General features: G+C 46.3%; 1 protein-coding gene across 1 annotated transcript; it reads left to right on the forward strand.

The window, feature by feature from the left end:
• Positions 1-1,009: 1,009 nt before the first annotated feature.
• On the forward strand, positions 1,010-19,973 carry RXYLT1 (ribitol xylosyltransferase 1). Its single transcript, XM_081928087.1, has 7 exons — positions 1,010-1,365; positions 11,558-11,719; positions 12,824-12,926; positions 13,509-13,823; positions 15,883-16,053; positions 17,233-19,348; positions 19,590-19,973. Exons 1-6 carry the CDS (start codon positions 1,221-1,223, stop codon positions 17,651-17,653), a joined length of 1,317 nt encoding a protein of 438 aa, XP_081784213.1. The 5' UTR covers positions 1,010-1,220; the 3' UTR covers positions 17,654-19,348; positions 19,590-19,973.
• Positions 19,974-20,454: the final 481 nt, after the last annotated feature.

The following is a 20,454-nucleotide window of genomic DNA, read 5'->3' on the forward strand; positions in this document are numbered from 1 at the left end:
TATAGAGCTATGCACCCCCGAAGGAGATAAACAGCCACACAACCTTTAGAAGACATCTGAAGGCAGCCCTGTACAGGGAAGTGGTTTTTTTAATGTTTAATGTTTTTATATATGTTGGAAGCTGCCAAGAGTGGCTGGGGCAAACCAGTCAGATGTTTGATTTATAAATAATGTTGTTGTTGTTGCTGCTGCTGCTGCTGCTGCCATAGAAGTCATGGGTAGGCAACCTAAGTCCCGGGGCCGGATGCGGCCCAATCACCTTCTCAATCCTGTCCGCGGACAGTCCGGGAATCAGCGTGTTTTTACATGAGTAGAATGTGTGCTTTCATTTAAAATGCATCTCTGGGTTATTTGTGGGGCCTGCCTGGTGTTTTTACATGAGTAGAATGTGTGCTTTTATTTAAAATGCATCTCTGGGTTATTTGTGGGGCACAGGAATTCATTCATATTTCCCCCCCAAAAATATATATAGTTTGGCCCCCTCCCAAGGTCTGAGGGACAGTGGAACGGCCCTCTGCTGAAAAAGTTTGCTGACCCTGGAATAAGATGTCCCTATTTTCATTGGGGAAATGTTGGAGGGTATGTGCTGCATGTGCATACATTCAAAGCACACCCACCTCAGGGGGGGAAAGAAAACCCTGGGAACGATAGATTCTTAAGGGTGCTGGAAATTGTAGTGCTGTGATGGCTAAACTGCAGGTTCCTGGGTGGGTGTGCTTTGAATCATGGGTGTAGGCAGGATTTTTGTTGGGAACCTCAGATTTGCATTCATTTTGATTGATTTAGGGGCGGCTGCTGCCCAACCCCACCCCACCCGCTACGCCCATGCTTTGGATGTATGCATGCAGCCTGTGGCAATAAAGGTTCTTCTGGGTTTTTTGGGAAGAGATTTTCCCAGCCCTATCTGAAGACGCTGCGGACTGAAACCACGCACGGAGAGTGAGACCCTCGCCTTCTCCGGGAGGGTTGCGCAAACAGGCAGGCTCCCCTCCCTGGTCCCGTTGCTGTCGAGACTCCCCGGGAGAACCAGCCCCGAGCCAAGCGCGCGTGACCCACGGAGCCCCCCTGGGTCCGTCCGGGACGCGCGTGTCCCGAATCCTCCGGGCGCGCCCGCCCGCCTCTCTCTCCGCCCGTCTCTTGGCGGGCAGGCGAGGGCAGCAAAGCCTCCCTCAGCGCGTCACTTCCCGGGCAAGATGGCGGCGCCCGCGGGGCCGTGAAAGATGCGGCTCACTCGGAAGCGGCTGTGCTCCGCGCTGCTGGCCGCATACTTGCTCTTCTCCCTCTACGCGGCTTACAGCGTCTTCCTGAAGCCCCGCCGCCCGGCCGCCTCGCGAGCTGCCGCCCCGAGGGAGAAGCAGGGGCGAGGTAAAGGGGACTCCTTCCTTCCTTCCCAACAACGCCGCCTCCTCTAATTCTGCCGCCCCACCACCTGCCCTGTTGCTCTCTGTGTGACAAGCATCCCCACAGTCATTTATTACTGTATTATTAGTAGTATTTAGTTTTAGGTGTGTATAGCATTGCAGTCTTGGCTCTTTGAGAGGCCGACTCTCTGCACTCCCCGTTACAGCAGAATTTGCATTTAGAGTTTATGGGGAAATGCAATGTTGCAAGATAGGACAGGCACATACAAGTCCTATTCTGTTCCTATACGGTGCTTCAAGTGATGTATCCAGGGGACTGGCCAACATTGGGGGCAGACTTCTAGGGGCTGAGGGCACTTCCAGGGCCCCCCCCCCAAAATATTTGAAGGGGCCGACCCTCAAAGTGGATGGGCATTGCCAGTCTAATTGTGTGCATGCCTGTCTTGTGATCCATTATGTGGGGGCAGAGCTTACCCGTTTTCCCACCCCCATTATTTTATTCATGTTGGCACCCCTGCTGGCCAGATTCTGAGAGTCCACAGTCTTGTACCATCAGACGCTTCCCAAGAGCTCTAGAGTGCTTTTAAGAAGAGAAAGGGATAGGTATATATTGTTGTAGATTCTTTTGGGCTTAATTGTGTTAGAAAATGGTAACAAAGTATAGGAAACGAGATTCATGCAGAGGTTGGAACGGTGTCAGGTTAAGGTTGCCACCATTGTTTTCATTAAGCAAATGTATTACAAGCAGATGTCACAAACTGGTATTTAACAGTTGAAGCAGATGTTAATATCAGGTGATTAAAGGTAAAGGGACCTCTGACCATTAGGTCCAGTCGTGGCCAACTCTGGGGTTGCGGCGCTCATCTCGCTTTATTGGCCGAGGAAGCCGGCGTACAGCTTCCGGGTCGTGTGGCCAGCATGACTAAGCCGCTTCTGGCGAACCAGAGCAGCGCACAGAAACACCGTTTACCTTCCCGCCACTTTGCACTTTGACGTGCTTTCGAACTGCTAGGTTGGCAGGATCAGGGACCAAGCAACAGGAGCTCACCCCGTCATGGGGATTCGAACCACCGGCCTTCTGATCGGCAAGTCCTAGGCTCTGTAGTTTAACCCACAGCACCACCCGCGTCCCTTATCAGGTGATTACTTCATAGTATAAACCGGATGCCGTACGGATGTTTTGCAACACAACTCCCATCAACTCTGTCTAGCATGGCCAATGATGGGATGATGTGAGTTGTATTCCAACAACATCTAAGAACATACATAGAGCATGCTGCATCAGGCCAGTGGCCCATGTAGCCCAGCATCCTGTTCTCACAGTGGCCGACCAGATGCCTGCAGGAAACCCACAAGCAAGACCTGAGCACAAGAGCACTCTCTCCTCCTGTGGTTTCAATCAGATCCTCTGTCTGTGGAGCAGAGCAAGGCCATCATGGCGAGTAGCTGTAGCCTTGGCTAGTAGCCATCTGGAGGTTAGCAAAGGCTGGTGTAGACCAGGCATAGTCAAACTCGGCCCTCCAGATGTTTTGGGACTACAATTCCCATCATCTCTGACCACTGGTCCTGTTAGCTAGGGATGATGGGAGTTGTAGTCCCAAAACATCTGGAGGGCCGAGTTTGCCTGTGCCTGGTGTAGACTATGTATTAGGCCCTAGAACAAGAATTTTATGTTTTGGAGTAAAGTCAGCAGCTTCCAGCATAAGTATTCATTATATTTATTATATTTTCATTAAGGTGGTAGCATAGGAAGAAAGTGGTGTAGATTGTCTATCATATTTTGTGTTATTGTTAGTATTACTTGGAAACAGTTGGTACTGAATTGCAGGTTGAGTAAACCAGGGGTTCCCATAGTGTGGTCCACGGACCTCCAGTGATCTGTGAGCTTCAACTCTCTGGTGGCAGCTCTGTGGAGCAGTGGAGCTATGTGTGAAGAATGCTTTGTGAGTAAGCACAGTGGCTGCTCTGTCTTTCTTTGAACCCAGAAGTCTGCCTGGAAGATGGATGGGATGGGCCAGAAATGATGAGGGGCAGAGAGGCTCTGACTTCCTCACAGGAATAAATTCAGGGCTGGCATCAAAACAAAGGAAGAACCCAAATGGGGAAAAGAGACAGATAAGGCACTGAAGAGGAATGGAGAGTTAATACATATGGAAATGGAAACAGTAAGAAATAAATTCGTTTAGCACAACAGACATATCCATCACACTGAAATAGTCATATTGATTTTAACCGTATTTTTTTTATAACGTCTTTTATTACTTACTGTATTTTATCGCGTTGAAATTTGAAGTCCAAAATACTTTAGCACCTAGTGCAGAAAATTCATTAAGTGGTCTGCCAAACCCTTTGCAATTTCCAAGTGGTCGAAGTGGGGCAGAGTTTGGAAATTACAGCTTTGTAATAAAAGTTGGGCCTTTTCCCCCTGAATCCTAGCCAATCACTCCAGTTTTCTCCAAGCTCCTATTATGTGTGGCAACCAAAATGAAGGACAGGACAAGACTGTGGAGAGGGTCCCTACAGTTTGTGAAACAACCAAGGTTTGCAGGAAAATTCTTCCAAACTCCTAAAAGCACTTTAGGTAGGATCAGTCTGAATGTGCCCCTGAGCACAGGTGTCATTTATTAGCAATTTTTTGCTTTCCTTTGGATGAGTACTCTGTTGAAAGGAGAAGTGCAAAGAAACAATCCTTTCTTCACTCATCCAATATAGGCTTGCAGTTCCTACACAAGCTCATCTGCCCTCTGGTGTGCATAGGTACAAATAACACTGCTTAGTGAAACAGCTGTCTAGTTTGAATGTCTATTTCTGAGTTCCTGCTTCAGCCAAGCCGGAGCCACAAGGCCTACTAATATTGAGCAAACACCTCAACTGTGTGTGTGATGGGACGATGAGCTGCTTGTGCGTAAAATGCAAGTCCCTCAGAGTTTGATCAGGCTTTCAAACCTCTGCCTGTGACGGAGCCCCTCCAGCATGGCTGCGTCAATCACTAGTAGAATCCGAAAGTGGCTGCTTTCGGAAACGTTTCCAACATAAAAGCTCCTTAACGGAAACACGTCGTCTGGCCTCTCGGCGTGACAGTTTCCGTCGAGGTGTGGGTGTCCCTATAGGAGGTCCTGAGACCTCCCCACTGGTTTCGCTTGAAGCGTCTCTGAGCCATCCCTCCGACTCACTTTCCCTTGGAGTTCTTGCTCGCCCTCTACTGGTTCCCTCTTCCGCTGCTACTGCTCTCTCACCCTCAGTGAGCCTTTGCGCCTCCGGCGCTTTAGATGTCAGTTCCCTGACATCCACCTCCCCTCCAGGGCCCCCTTCACCCCCTCCCGTCTCCTCTCCTACTGGCGGTGAGGAGGTAAAACCCTTGAAAGAACCTCCCTCATCTTCCGACGTCGCGAACACTTCCTTCCACTTGTTGCTGTTCCTACTCTCTAGGTACTCTTCGTCATCAGAGTCCACTCCCTCTTCCAACTCCGACTCCGCGAACCCTTCCATTTCCTCTTCCTCATCGGTGGTGCCGAAATACTCCCTCCTAAACCTTGCTATCGGCTGAGGTTTCCTCGGGAACCTTTGATGGAACGTTTCTGTTAAAACCTCGTCATTGACTTCCTGCGCACTTACCCAGGTGTTTTCTGACTCCGGTTCCCCTTCCCACGCCACTAAATACTCCACCTGATTTCCCTTCCACCTGGAATCGAGGATTTCCGCTACATGGTTGCGGCGTTCCCTCTCTTCCAAGGCTGGTCCCCTGACGTGCTCCCCTTCACCTCCTCCCCTGTATGGTGACAGTAACGACCTGTGGAACACTGGGTGCAATTTCATGTGATTGGGTAATCGGAGTTTGAAAGCTACCGGGTTGACCTGCTGAATCACCTCAAAGGGTCCCAATCTTCTGGGCCTCAGTTTCTTACAACCCCCTTTGAACGGCAACCCTTGGGTTGACAACCACACTTGATCCCCCACCCTTATGGTTTCACCTTCCCTTCTGTTCTTGTCTGCCTGCTTCTTATATTGTGCCTTAGCCCTTTCTAAGTTGAGCTGGAGCTGCTGATGGATGGCTTCCATCTCTTCTACAAAATGTTCAGCCGCTGGGACGCTCCATCTCTCCCCTCCTTCCCCTGGAAATGCCCTGGGGTGACACCCGTAATTAGCCAAAAAGGGACTCATCCCTGTGGACACATTCTCCGCATTATTGTAGGCAAATTCTGCCAACGCCAACTTTTCGACCCAATCGTTCTCTCTGTCATTGACATAACACCTAAGATATTGTTGAAGAATGCCATTTGCCCTTTCCGCCTGCCCGTTGGTTTCAGGGTGCCGGGCAGTTGAAAAATTGACTTCCACGTGTAACAAGCTCATGAGCTTCCTCCAGAACCTGGAAGTAAATTGTTTGCCTCGATCTGAGATCACCCTCGAGGGAGCCCCGTGCAACCTAAAGATATGTTCCACAAACAACTTCGCCGTTTCTTCCGCTGTGACTGCATGTGAGCATGCTACAAAGTGGCACATCTTAGTTAACAGGTCTACTACTACCATGATGGCTGTTTTCCCCTTGGACCTTGGCAGATCCGTCATAAAATCTATTGATATCGCTTCCCAAGGCCGTTCTGGTGTGGGTAAAGGTTCTAATAACCCTGCCGGCGCCCTTCTTTCCCCTTTGGCTCGCTGACATTGGTCACACCCTCTTACATACTCCCTTACATCTTCCCTCACCTTAGGCCACCAAAATTCCCTGGTAACCAACCACATGGTCTTGTGTTGCCCAAAATGTCCCGCCGTGGGGCTATCATGCAACTGCTTGAGTACTCTCCCCCTCAATTCACCTTCGGGTATATACAGTGCCCCTTTGTAATACAATGCCCCATTTCTTTCCTCAAAACCTCCGGGGCTCTCGCCCTCCCCCCTGAGACCTCTGAGCTTATCCTGGGCATATTCATCATTTTCCGTTTCCTCCACCAGTTCTCGTTGCCCCACCATCGCCGCCCCACACACCCAGCGGTCCTCCGGGATGACATGTCTCTCTTCGATCACCCCCTCCCCTTCCCAATATTCTGGTTTGCGTGAGAGCGCGTCCGCCCTGACGTTTTCTGGGCCTGGCACATAACAAATCTCAAAGTTAAATTTGGAGAATTCCTGTGCCCATCTCACTTGTCGTTGGTTGAGCACTCGAGCTGTTCTCCAATACTCTAAATTTTTGTGGTCGGTGCACACTTGCACCTTGTGTTGTGCCCCAATTAATAAATGTCTCCACCTCCGGAATGCTTCGTGAATGGCAAGTAGTTCCCTGTCATACACCGTGTAATTCCTCTCGGACTTATTCAGCTTCCGCGAGAAGAAGGCACACGGTCTCCACTCCGACGCACTCCTCCCCGGTTGAAGAAGGACCGCCCCTACCGCCCGGTCGGATGCATCTGTTTCCACTCTCATGGGTTTTCGTAAATCCACATGCAGAAGTTGTTCTTCCGAGGCGAAAGCCCTTTTCAGTTCTTCAAAGGCTCGATCCGCCTCTGCCGTCCAAACAAATTTCTTCTTGCTGCTGAGACAGTCGGTGATGGGCGCCGTCAAGTGGGCAAAGTTCTTGATGAACTTCCGATAAAAGTTCCCAAATCCCAAGAATCTTTGCACGTCCTTCTTGGTCTTCGGTGTCTTCCATTCCAGTACCGCTTGGACCTTGCCTGGATCCATGGCCAATCCCTTGTCTGACAAGCGGTACCCCAGGAATTCCACCTCCTTGGTATGAAACTGGCACTTCTCCAGTTTCACCCACAGCTGGTTGGCTTGCAGCCTGCCCAACACTTCTCGAACGTCCCTCACATGCTGTTCCTCATTTTCCGAATACACCAACACGTCGTCTAAAAAGGCCACACAATTCTTGTAGAGCAAAGGTCCCAGAACGTGGTTTATAAAAGCTTGAAAACACGCGGAGCCCCCTTGTAGACCGAAGGGCATAACGAGGTATTCAAAGGCTCCCAACGGGGTAAACATGGTGGTCTTCCATTCATCTCCCTTCCTTATGCGTATCAGATTGTACGCCCCCCGCAGGTCCAGTTTTGTAAAAATCTTTCCCTTCCTTACTCTGGTCAAAATGTCATCAATTCGGGGCATAGGGAAAGCCAGGGGCTCCGACACTGCATTGAGGGCCCTGAAGTCACACACCAGTCTCGGTTTGTCTGTGTTCTTTTTGTCCACAAAGAACACTGGGCTGCCCCCCACCGCTCGGGACTCTCTGATGAAACCTCGCTTCAAGTTTTTGTCAATGAACTCCCTCAGCTCCTGCATCTCCCTGTCTGACATGGCGTACAGCTTGCCTACTGGGAGTTGGGCCCCTGGGAGTAGGTTGATTTGACAGTCAAAGGGTCTATGCGGTGGCAGTTTGTCTGCTTCCCTTTCGCTGAATACGTTGCTCAGATCTGCGTATTGCGGGGGCACCTTCCCTTTGTCCATCACTTCCATCCCCGCTAGGGTGACTCTGTCTCCTCCCGAAACCTTCCCCTCCTTGCAGTGTTCTAGGCAATGCGCTGACCCAAAGGAGACCACCCTCTGATGCCAGCCCACTAGCGGATCGTGTAGCGCCAGCCAGCTCATCCCCAAAATGATGGGCGCTCCTCCCAGGATGGCCACATTAAACGCTATCTGTTCGGTGTGCCTTGCCACTCTCATTATCATCGGGACAGTCTGTTGGCTAACTTCTCCCCCCAACAGCTCTCTGCCGTCAATCGTAGTCACCTGCAAGGGGTTACTTAAAGGGATAGTCTGTATCTGGTGCTCAGCTGCAAACTCCTTACTCATGAAATTACAGGAGCTGCCTGAATCCAAAAGCGCCTTGACCTTTAGTGGGTGTCCGTTTGGCAGTTCTAGTAACACCTCTATCACTAAAGCGGGTCTGGGGGGTTCTGGCATGGGCACTTTCATTGCTCTTTGGCCTGGCTGCTGTGCCCCAACGGTGGCAGCCAGGCGTTGGCTTTTACTTGCTCCTTGCCTTCCTCTTCCTTTCCCCCAACAGCTCCTGCCATCCCTTGCCATTCCTTTCTTTGTGGGCAAACTCTGGCAAAGTGCCCTGGCTGTTGGCAGAGATAACATCTCTTGGCGCTCTTTCCCTCCTTTTTCCGCCCTTCACTGGGATTTGAAACTGCGCGCGCCCGCGCTGTTCCAACTTCCATCGGCTCTGCCGGCGGGAAAGGTGGCTCTGGAATGTCTGGAATGCGGAACTCTCTCCAACGGTCTCCTTTCCCTTCCCGCTTTTCCATAGCCCTCGCCTCCTGGCGCGCTCCTATGGCCAGCGCAGATTTGGTTAACTGGTCCATAGACTCCGCCCTGGGGCCCCGGGAAAGCTCATCTTTGACGGTTGAAGAAAGCCCCTCTTCGAAAAGCATTTGGATGGGCTCCGCCGATAGGTCCCACCCCAATTTGTGAATCAACATGGTAAATTCAGTCCAGTACTCACGGACAGATCTGCTTCCTTGCTGGCAAGCCATTAACTGCCTTCGCACCACCCCCTGCTCAATATCGCTGGAAAACATCAGGTCCATGGCACGAAAAAACTTCCTCGTGTCCTTTAAGATCTCATTATTCGCTGCCATCAGGGGTCTAACCCAATCTTTCGCCCCGGATTCGAGATGGCCAATCACATACGCCACTCGCGATTCCTCATCGGGGAAGTCATCAAACTGCAAGTTTAGAGCGTATTGCATCTCTGTTCTAAAGGCATGATAGTTCCTGGGATCCCCCCCGAATTTCTGCACCAATCCTGGCACCTTTCTGGCGAGCGGGGTGGTTTTCTCCTTTCCCTTTTCTGCATCCTGAGCCCTCCTCTCCTCAAGCCTCGCCGTTTGCAGCGCCAACTGGATCTCCAACGCCCTGTACCTTTCTTCCAGGCTTGGACCTCCTCCAGCTGCTCCTGCTTCCCCGGTTCCGGCTGGATTGCTCATGATGCTTCTCCCTGCACAAGCTGGCTTTCGGAGACTTTCGGATTGCTGTGATGGGACGATGAGCTGCTTGTGCGTAAAATGCAAGTCCCTCAGAGTTTGATCAGGCTTTCAAACCTCTGCCTGTGACGGAGCCCCTCCAGCATGGCTGCGTCAATCACTAGTAGAATCCGAAAGTGGCTGCTTTCGGAAACGTTTCCAACATAAAAGCTCCTTAACGGAAACACGTCGTCTGGCCTCTCGGCGTGACAGTTTCCGTCGAGGTGTGGGTGTCCCTATAGGAGGTCCTGAGACCTCCCCACTGGTTTCGCTTGAAGCGTCTCTGAGCCATCCCTCCGACTCACTTTCCCTTGGAGTTCTTGCTCGCCCTCTACTGGTTCCCTCTTCCGCTGCTACTGCTCTCTCACCCTCAGTGAGCCTTTGCGCCTCCGGCGCTTTAGATGTCAGTTCCCTGACAGTGTGTTTCTAACATGGTTGAAGCTTACAATAGTTCTCTCCTGCTTTGTAAGATCAATGTGTGCATGGTGAAGGAAACTCTCACATTCATGTTGCCATAGTGCACTTTGGGATTTAGTTTCTCTAATGTAAGATTGACACATTTTACGTTCTTCCATTATCTTGTGTGTGTAAAGTGGAAGAAGGAAAGAACTTCAGGTTTAAACTGTGTTGGCCTGTTGGGTATCCATTACCACTACCCCAGTAAAAGTGCTCATCATATTTTCTTGGGTGGTATAGCTTTTCCATGGCTCAGTCTTTTAAGGAAGGCAGTTTGCATGCCCCGTAAAGTAGCCAGGCAGGCATGCAATGGGTGATTTATTACATTCTCCATAATAGCGTAAGCAGCTACCTAAGAGAATCTCTCCCTTCTTCCAAAATTCAAGAGGGGTTAAAACTAATAGGTTAGCTGCTGTGACTTTACTGAGCTCTTGTGTATGCTGCTGTTACGTAATGATTCTATGAAGTTAAATGACTGGAGCAAAAATGTAAACACACTTTCGTAAAGAAGGTAGAAAAGCCAACGAGAGGCAGCCTTGCCAGCTGAGCCAAGTGAAACTCCCTCCTGGAAGAACTGCTCACCACAATTAGGATGGAGGAAAGAGGAAATGAATGGGCAAGCCTGTTGGGGGTGGGGGGTTGGAGAGGAGTGGGACAGTACACACCTGAGGTTCACACCTGTGTCCCATCAAGAGTTCAAGGCATACAGAGCACTTGCAGGACCTTGGAAAGCTCCCAGAGTTCTGACATGAACTGTTTTCCTGACAAGTACCTGCACGCCAGCCTGTTAAATGGCTCTTACCTTATTCTGCCATTTTTTGCTCCTGTGGAACTGAGGAGGCAAGGGCACCATGCACGAGTCATCTGAACCAAAGGAGGTGGCAATACCATGCCCCGTAGTTGGGAGGGTCCTGAAGATGGTCCTGACAGTTGTGTGTCTGTGAGTCATGAGAGGCAGCACTGAAAGAAGCACATCACAAAGAGTTATAACTGACTCCTTGGTAGCTGCCTTATGCCAAGTTAGACCATTGGTCTATCTAGCCCAACATTGTATGCACTGACCAGCAGAGGATCTCCAGTGTTTCAGACAGAAATCTTTTGCAGCCAGGGTTAGAAGCTGGGACCATGTATTGTTCTGGCTTCACAAAGGAGCCCACAGAATAATTTCAGCACCGTGGAAAGCTCCTAGTAAGCCACTTGTTCTAAATAAGGGTTGGAAGTGAACTGAGGCCTTTTGAGTCTCTGCCTCCAATCCACATTTCCCAGGCTCTTCCCCCTTTGGGAGAAATAGTCTCTTAAAGGGTCAACCCTGTGGCATGAGGATGGACATTTCTACTGTATTCCATGACCTGTTGAACTGGATGGGTACTATTGGGACCCTTGATTCAAGTGAAAGTATCTCCAAGGATCCTGGCTCCAATCTATGGGCTCTGATGCTGTGGCATTTGGTTCAGTGGCTCCTTCCTGCCTGTTTTGGATTCAGTGGTCCCCTGATTACCAGCATTAGGATCACTGTCAGGAACAAAATCTGGCTTCTTAACCAGTGATGTTGTAGCCTTCTGCTTGGTCTCCTGATCATTGCTCGACTTTGGGGTCATGACAGACTATTTGCATAGAAAGCATATGCTGAGCTATGTTTCCGTGGTGTTTTTTATTATATAAAAAAGTATTTATGCACTTCAGGTGTCACAGTTTTAGTATATCTACAGCACGGGCCTGTAACAACACATTCAACAAATTTCTGGTGTAATGGTTCACGTTGTCTACATTTTTTATTCTTAGAACATGCTGTTTTGGGAACTGAAGAATGGAATCCTTGGGAAGTTGATGAGAAAAACGATTTGCAGCGGAAGTCTGCAAATAGTCTTCAACTGTTAAAAAAGATGCAAGTGCAACAGGAACAAACAGACCTGAGGGTACAAATTTGGGGGAAAGCTGCTATTGGTAAGCGCTTGTCATTAGCAATGTGATTGCTGTTTCTAAATAATACTGCTCCACTCCTTCGGTTCGATCCTTAACATTTCATTACTGAACTATTGCATTCAGTGTATTTACTTCCTCGTAACTGAGTTTAGGATTATAATGTTAGGCAGGATTCCAAGCCCACTTTGCTGATAGCAAGCCTTGTTAACTTCCATTGGACTAGCTTCCTAATAGATATTATTAGGATCATATCTTGTAAAATGAAGCATAACATTTCCTGCCCAGTGATTAAAAAATTAATTTGACTACAGATGTTAAAAGTTTCTGAACGTACAGGGGCAGATGGGGCTCATCAACCTAGGAAGGTAGCCCATAGGAGAAGGAAAACCCTGATCCTAAAGCTCCACTGCCTTGCGGCTATACTCATTCATCATGAGAAAGGCTTCGGGAGTAAACCCCAAGGAAAAGTCCATTCCTGCTACCTTGCTGAGACTCCTCCTTCAGCTCTGGCTCCTGCCTTGTGGAAGGCACAAACCTCCATAAATCTCTTCCCCCTTCTGCTGGATTAGCCTTTGGTCCCATTTCTTTTTCCACCCTTTCCTTGGAGCCCTGCCAGTCCCTGACACCTTTCCTATTTTTCTGTGTTCCTCTCATTGATTTCACACTTTGATGGTGTAAAGCCCTTTGCAGTGGTAAATGGACGGACACTCTCTATGATGCTTCTAAGGTTTCTGAGGGTGTCTTTCTTCAGTACTGAATGGGGTGGAATGTTAGCCTGAGAGTGGGATCTGTCAAAGGCAGCTCTGCTATCAGGTTTTCCTCCTAGTGGGCCAGGGCTTCTCTCCATGCCAAATATCCCAAAGCCTTATATCACCTTGCAGATATAAGTGCACCTTGCATGCATCAGCACTCCTGTAGGTTTCCTGCTTTCTCGTCTGCTTAGATCCCCTCTCTAAAGCACCCTTCATTGCTCTTACTTATTGCAGACCTTTATTTACCTTGCCAAGTTGTGTTGCTTTATTGGAGTTGGCCTGCTTTGCTTCTTTTTGTCTTCATTTCTCGTTAAGGTATCTAGGAGTTCAGATGCGTCCCATATTGTTCAAACCATAAATCATGTTTTCATAGGCCTTTACCTGTGGCAACATATCTTTGAAGGTCTTCTTGAGCCTGCTGATGTGTCAGCCCAGTGGAGACAAGGAAGCGTCACAGCAGGGAAATCATTCTTCAGGTACCAACTGTATGATACCTCTTTTAAGTTTAGTGGTGGCAGTATTTCATAGCCCAGTGAACATATTTAACGTAATTTTGTGCATTAGTTAGTGAAAGTGTTCAAACAGAATGTTTATTCAACAATGAATAATGTGATACTTGCCTGCACATTGGTTGGTACAGCTTTGTGTGTGTGTGTGTGTGTGTGTGTGTGAATATATATGTATTGCTGGTACAACAAGCCTTGGGGTCAGGCCATGAAGAGTTGGCAGCAGCAGACAGTGCAGGACAAAGCCTTATGGTGATCTTAATTTCTTGGGAGAAATTGCACAGTTCCTCTTCATTCCATTTCAAAAACGATAGAGCAAAATCCTTTGAGCATCGGTGGTAACTATTATTTAAAATGTCCATCTGGTGTGTTACTTTTGTACTGTTTATTGTTGTTAGCCGCCCTGAGCCCGGCTTCGGCTGGTGAGGGCGGGATATAAATAAAATTTATTATTATTATTATTATTATTATTATTATTATTATTATTATTATTATATTGCATTATTTGTAATACCTATAAACCTTGCAATGCCTGTGCTTTGTCATTCACAGCTTCATTACGGGTCCAGCTGTAGTCCCCGGCTACTTCTCAGTAGAAGCTGACAATGTGGTTCTAGTGCTGAATGGCCGAGAGGAAGGAAAGATCTCCTACGCCACTCAGTGGCTGCATTATGCACAAACATTAGTACAAACTCGCAAGCTGCAGCATGTTGCTGTTGTATTGCTTGGAAGTGAACAGTGCAGAAATGAATGGATTTCCCCTTACTTAAAAAGATATGGAGGGTTTGTGGACCTGCTCTTCATAATATACGACAGCCCCTTAGTGAACGAAAAAGATATTTTCCACTGGCCTTTGGGAGTTGCTACGTAAGTCCTGAATACATTCAGGGAAATATTTTTAATTTTGCATATGCCTTAAAATGTCCTATGTATTTACATGTATAACAGTTAATTAAGATGGGATGTACGTTGAATACATAATGCTTTGTAGAATAGCTGTATTAAGCAAAAAATAGCATTTTCCTATTGTTGATAGTGCTAGTTTTCACTTTTGGATTAGGATTATTGTGTTTAAGAATCAGAAATGATTTGTTGATTAAACTACAGTTTTAAGTGGGTGGGAATTCAATTGTGAACACAGTTCCTTGGAAGAAAACTCCACTGGGCACATTGGCCCTTCCTTCTGAGTCAACTTGTAAATAATAATAATAATAATAATGACAACAACAATACTGTAATAATTTATTACTTTACCCCGCCCATCTGGCTGGGTCTCCCCAGCCACTCTAGGCAGCTCCCAACAGAATATTAAAAACACGATAAAATATCAGTCCTTAAAAACTTCCCTAAACAGGGCTGCCTTCAGATGTCTTTTAAAAATCAGAGAGTTGTTTATTTCCTTGACATCTGGTGGGAGGCCGTTCCACAGGGCGGGCACCACTACCGAGAAGGCCTTCTGCCTGGTTCCCTGTAACCTTACTTCTCGCTGGGAGGGACCCACCAGAAGGCCCTCGGAGCTGGACCTGCTGAACGATGGGGGTGGAGATGCTCCTTCAGGTATACTGAGCCAATTGCTGTGATGTCTTCACAGGTTGCATTCTTTCAGCTAATATATACCAGCATTTACATTGAGACTCTTTTTTAAAAAAGTTAGGATTGTATTTAAATTAAAGAGATCTGATTTTATATTTGTATACTACTTTTTCTCACTGAGGGGTAGTTGCATAACTATATCGGTGATATAGTGGATCAGAACACAACAGAATTGAATGGAACATGGTTTTGCAGGTATTTGGGCCCCCCAGACCGCACTCTTGGTGGGATGGAAATAACTATAGCATGTGCCACGGTCCTGTTGCTCCATTAAGGTTAGCAGATTTGGGGCAAGAAGAGGGGCTCCTCCCATCACCAGTATATGCTATGGGAGATGCTTATAAAAGAGTTTCACCATGGGGTTTTCCCTTGCTGCCTAAATCTCAGAATGAAATGGAATAACTTGTCAAATGGATAATAATAAGAAGAAGTTTTGGATTGTGAATGCATTGCTGGTCCATTTGTTCAGGAGCTCAGTAGATTGTGCTGTGTTAAAAATTGGGTAAAGCAGGAATAGTGATCCTATGGCCTCCAGATGTTGTGGGGCTCAGCTCTCCACAGCCACAACCAGCACGGTCAGTGGCCATAGACAGTCATCCAGTAACATCTGGGGGAATCACAGGCTGTCCTTCCTTGGATCAAAGATTGATAAAAATATCACAGAGACGAAAAAAGCAAGGAGAGTTCTTGCATGCGAAGGTTGTGCTTGGGACTTGTACTCCACTGCTGTAAATGTGGTCGTGAATGCTGTACTAAGATGGAAAGAGGGGAAAGGACATACCTTTCACTTTTGTGAATGGCTGACATAGAAATGAAAGAATGAAGCCAAATGAAAGAGCCTTTGAATTGACGCACCATTTATTAGGGGGGAAAGAACGGCGCTTTACATTCTGCATCTTCTCAACAGGCTCACGTAACCAAATAAACAATTAGGGGTGTCAATTTTAAAGAAGCCAGTCACTTCTGCTGGCAAGAAAGTAGATGTAGATCAGGAATAGAAAGTTCTGAATAAAATGAAGGGGCAGACTAGCATGGAAAAGGCTGTGAGCAGAGTTGGAGACAGGTAGATAAGTCTGACTGCTAAACAGATTCCTATGCATGTCTACTAAGACATAAGTCCCTCTGAATGTAATGAGACTTCCTCCAAGGAAAGCATGCATAGGATTATAGTCTGAAGTAGGCATAATGAAATGTGATTTACAGTCCCATAAGTACGCTGTGGATTGCAACCTTCATAAACGAATAGTTCCAAATCCTTGCATTTGTGGTCCGTCCGTCCCCCCCCCCCCGACAACTGCTTCATACACAGAGACATGTTTTATTTTCATTACAGCTACAGATACTTTCCTGTAGTTGAACCGAGTTGGTCAATGCTCCACACGCCAAGACCCTACCAGTGTAATTTCTTAGGAACCGTTTATAAGAATTCAACAAGAGAGATCCTAGTGGACGTCCTGAAGCAAAATGGACTCGATAAGCTTTGTTGGATTTCAGCCAGAGAAGAGTAAGAACTATAGTCTATAACAGCAAAAATATTAACAGTTAAAAATACCAATGTTTTATGTTGAGTGCATCAGGATTTTGATACCAATTTGCAATAATTGCCCGCATGGGGTGTGTGTGTGTTTTGAAATGCCAAAATTGTTGGATGATGGCTTTATGATAAGGGTTCAGATACCATACCAGCACTTTATAAAACTGCTATATGCATTGTGATGTGCAGGTAGAGTTCCAAGATGATGATGATGATGATGATCCGCCCATCTGGCAACAGAATACTAAAAACAGAATAAAACTGGGCTGCTTTCATCTGTCTTCTAAAAGTCAGATAGTTGTTTATTTCCTTGACATCTGGTGGGAGGCCGTTCCACAGGGCAGGTGCCACTACTGAGAAGGCCCTCTGCCTGGTTCCCTTGTAACCTTACTTCTCACAGGGAGGGAACCGCCAGAAGGCCCTCGGAGCTAGACATCAGTGTCCGGGCTGAACAATGGGGGTGGAAACGCCGCTTCAGATATACTGGGCTGAGGCCGTTTAGGGCAGGCATAGGCAAACTCAGCCCTCCAGATGTTTTGGGACTACAACTCCCATCATCCCTGACCACTTTCTATTTTTGAGCTATGTGTATGAACGCATAGAATTTGAATGGAAATCCTTTAGAAATAGTTTGAGATGTGCAGCACTCAAGGTCAAAGCACTGTTGTTCATTCTCTTGACTATTCCAGTTTGTTATTTTATAAATCGTTTAAAATATGCACTCTTTCTTTCTGATCAACCTCACAAATAGGTGAAAATCAACATAATGACTTGGGTCTGTTCCATCTGTGTGTGTCCCCCAAAAGCCCCCTTTGCCCCCTAATAGTCACCTGAACAATGTGGGATGAGAGTCAGGAGGCTGCTGAGATGGAGGAGAGGACAGGAAACATTCCTTCTGTGAACTTCCTTACGTTAACTTAGGATCCAAGCCATTAAGCTCTTTAAAACAAGGCAGTAATGATTGATGAAGGCACTAGGGAAACAGTGATGTAAACTATCCACTCCCCAGTTCTTAGATATTATTGTTGTGACTGTGGCTGCTACACCGAACGGCTGCACTAAAAATGTGGTGTGAATCTTTTGTTTTCCGCAAAAGTTGTTGTTGACGAAGTATGCACTTTCAGCATCCTTTTGTCTTTTTTTTTCTAGGTGGTGGCCTCAGGAAACAAACGAGAGCCTTCGAAACTACCACGACGCATTGCTACAGAGTGATCTCACGTTATGCCCAGTGGGAGTAAATACAGAATGCTACAGGGTTTATGAGGCATGCTCATTTGGCTCCGTTCCTGTTGTAGAAGATGTAATGACACTAGGCAATTGCGGAAATTCATCTGTGTCCCACAGTGCCCCACTGCAATTACTAAAGACCACGGGAGCTCCCTTTATCTTTATTAAAAACTGGAGAGAACTTCCTGCCGTTTTAGAAAAAGAGCAAAATATGACTTTGCAACAAAAGATTCAGAGGAGGAAACAGCTTATGGAATGGTATCGGCAATTCAAAGCACAAATGAGACAAAAATTTATTAGCACACTGGAAAATTCATTTTTAGCTAAGGACGGAGGAGGTTAATTCTTACTCTGATAGGCTATAGTGTAATGCGGATCATTGGAAGCCAGAGCTGCTTCCCAAATTGGTTTCCCCCCAACGAAATAAAAATGTAAACATAAATGCATGTCCATAATATAAGGATCCTGCATGAATACCAGCTGTCAGTGTTGACGAAATGGATTCGCAGGCCACCTTGCAGTCTCATCCACTATGGGACTCTCTGAGCAGATTTGGTGGGAGACTGCAGAGAGAAAAAGAGGAAAGGACGTTGTTTTGCATGAGCAGAAGTCTGCTTGTATAGTGTTAGATGTTGCCCAATGGCCTGAAAATTAATTAAAAACTCAGTTTACAAAAAAAAGGAAAATCTTGTCACTGAAGAATCTGCCTCAAATCACGTCAATAAGTTTATTTGTTTATTTTCAATATTTAGTTACCACCCAATAACTAAAGTTCCTTGAGCAGTTTGTCAGTAAAAATTAAAACCATAGAACATATCTTGAAATGTATGTTAAATCTCAGCAACGACAAAACCAGCCGCAAAATAACACCAGCAACAAAGGTCATCAGTTCAACAGGATGGACAAGCTTAGAAAAACGATGGAGGTATTTCATTGTTTTCCTGACTTTCTGAAAATAGGATTAAAAACACAGTGGGGTTTTAATTAGCTTGTTTGAGTGTGGAATGAAACAGGTTCAGTGAGCAGAATAAAATTATCCAAACTAATCTTTTTCCAGCAAAGAGAATTAATAAAACTCTGTAAGCTGCTGGTGGGCAGGAAGTTTCAGTCTATTTCTTCCACAGCAGATGAGCTCTTGTCTCCCCACAAACAAGACACTTTACCACTGCTATCTGAACGTGGGGTTCGAAACAGAAATTCACCACTTTTGACATAGAGACAGGTGTGTGGTGACTTTCAGATGGGAGTACCGTATTGCAATCTGTGTAGAGCTGCATTTGAATATGGTTCAGGAGCTTCTGCTAGTGTGAAACGTTTCCGCTTGGCTGTTGACATGTACAAGTAGGCACCATCCTGTAATAGCTCTTTTGAGACTCCTGCATTGGCTACCAATCTGTTTCCCTGGAGAGCTCAGGTCCTGATTGCCTCTCTTCTAGTATGAAAAATACAGCAATCTCCCGCTGCCCCCCATCAGCATTAAAAAATGACTTGCTTCTGCTTTTTTGTCAAGGTCATATTGGCCTCTGCACACTAAACTGGCCTTCCCTGTTTGTAACCTCATAGTTTAGAATTTGATCTTCCGTGGGCGAGCCGTGTTGACTTCTTCCCTGTTATCTTTCGGGAGGCAAGTTGAGACGACTTTCTTGCTGTTGATTTGAGGGTCTTTGTTCTGCTGACTAGCTGTTTTATTCTTGTATTTCAATTTTTCTTACAACTTGTTTTATGGTTGTTTGTTAAAAGACTTTCTGTGTTCATAAAGTGGTATACAAATTACTTAAACACAGTATCAAAATCAAGGTCATAGCAAAGCCCAATTCATGCAAACTACTACTACTAATAATTTTATTATTTGTACCCCGCCCATCTGACTGGGTTGCCATCCACTCTGAGTGGTAATTTTGCAGTAATAGCTATGGGGAGTGGGGGTGGGGACAACCACCTCAACTACATAATGACTATGGAGTCCAGATGCCATTTGTATGAAGTGTATTCCAGGGAGGGTCTCTTCTTTTTTAATGTTGAGAATGCATACTCATTTGTTGTTGTTGTTTAGTCATTTAGTCGTGTCCGACTCTTTGTGACCCCATGGACCAGAGCACGCCAGGCACTCCCGTCTTCCACTGCCTCCCGCAGTTTGGTCAAACTCATGTTGGTAGCTTCGAGAACATTGTCCAACCATCTCATCCTCTGTCATCCCCTTCTCTTTGTGCCCTCAATCTTTCCCAACATAAGGGACTTTTCCAGGGAGTCTTCTCTTCTCATGAGGTGCATACTCATAGGATGGTTAAAAATCATTGCCAATGCATGGGGGAATCACTTCAGCCAAACAACTTGCTGCAAGGAGCAGCCTCTATGTGATTGCATTTTTGGCTGCCATGTCACCAATCCCATATATATGAATGGGGCTAATGTCTTGCAGGTCTGGGTGGAAGGGCACTCATATATGTGTAGGCAGGTGTTTGCACACTCCACATTACTAAGGGTTCTACGGAGTACATGCAGTTTAAGATCAATCTATTTTTAAAAAGATGAACTTAAAGTATTAAAAAGAAAAGTTGTGTTGCAATTGTACACACACTTTCCCCTACAAGTAAGTTGAATATAGTCCAGTTTATTTCTTTTTTTAAAAAAAAATTGATTAAAGATTTTCCTTGTTTACAAAAGCACATGCATTGTCTCTTTCTTCAGGTTGTGTTTTCTACACATCAGTTACATTTGTTGTGAGACATTGGTGTCATATGTAGTGTAGGGTTGGGAAGAAAAAAGGGGGAGAGAAGGGAGAGGGGGTAGGGTAGTAAAACTTATGTTCTTTTACTTAGTCTGAGGCTTTGTGTGGTTTCAGATTTTTGAGGACCATATCTATTTCCTCCAGGGTGATAGGACTGTCCATTAATTCTTGCTCTTCAGCGGTTAAGGTTAGCATGGTCAGTCCTGCTAGAAATTTTCTGATTTCCTTCTCAGATGAGTTGTGGGAGTATTTTTTTATTATTTGCAAATTCTGAGGTTATTTCTTTGGAGGAGAATGTTCTGCTATCATCATTTTTGATGATGCAATGTATTCTTGTTTTGAGTGATTTTTCCCCCCTACACCTGTTTGCTAATAGTCTGGAGTTTTTCCCTCCTTACTCATAGAAGCGTTTTTTT

Source organism: Podarcis melisellensis, assembly GCF_964234715.1.
Source record: "Podarcis melisellensis genome assembly, chromosome: 10".
In the NCBI taxonomy this organism is placed as follows: domain Eukaryota; kingdom Metazoa; phylum Chordata; class Lepidosauria; order Squamata; family Lacertidae; genus Podarcis; species Podarcis melisellensis.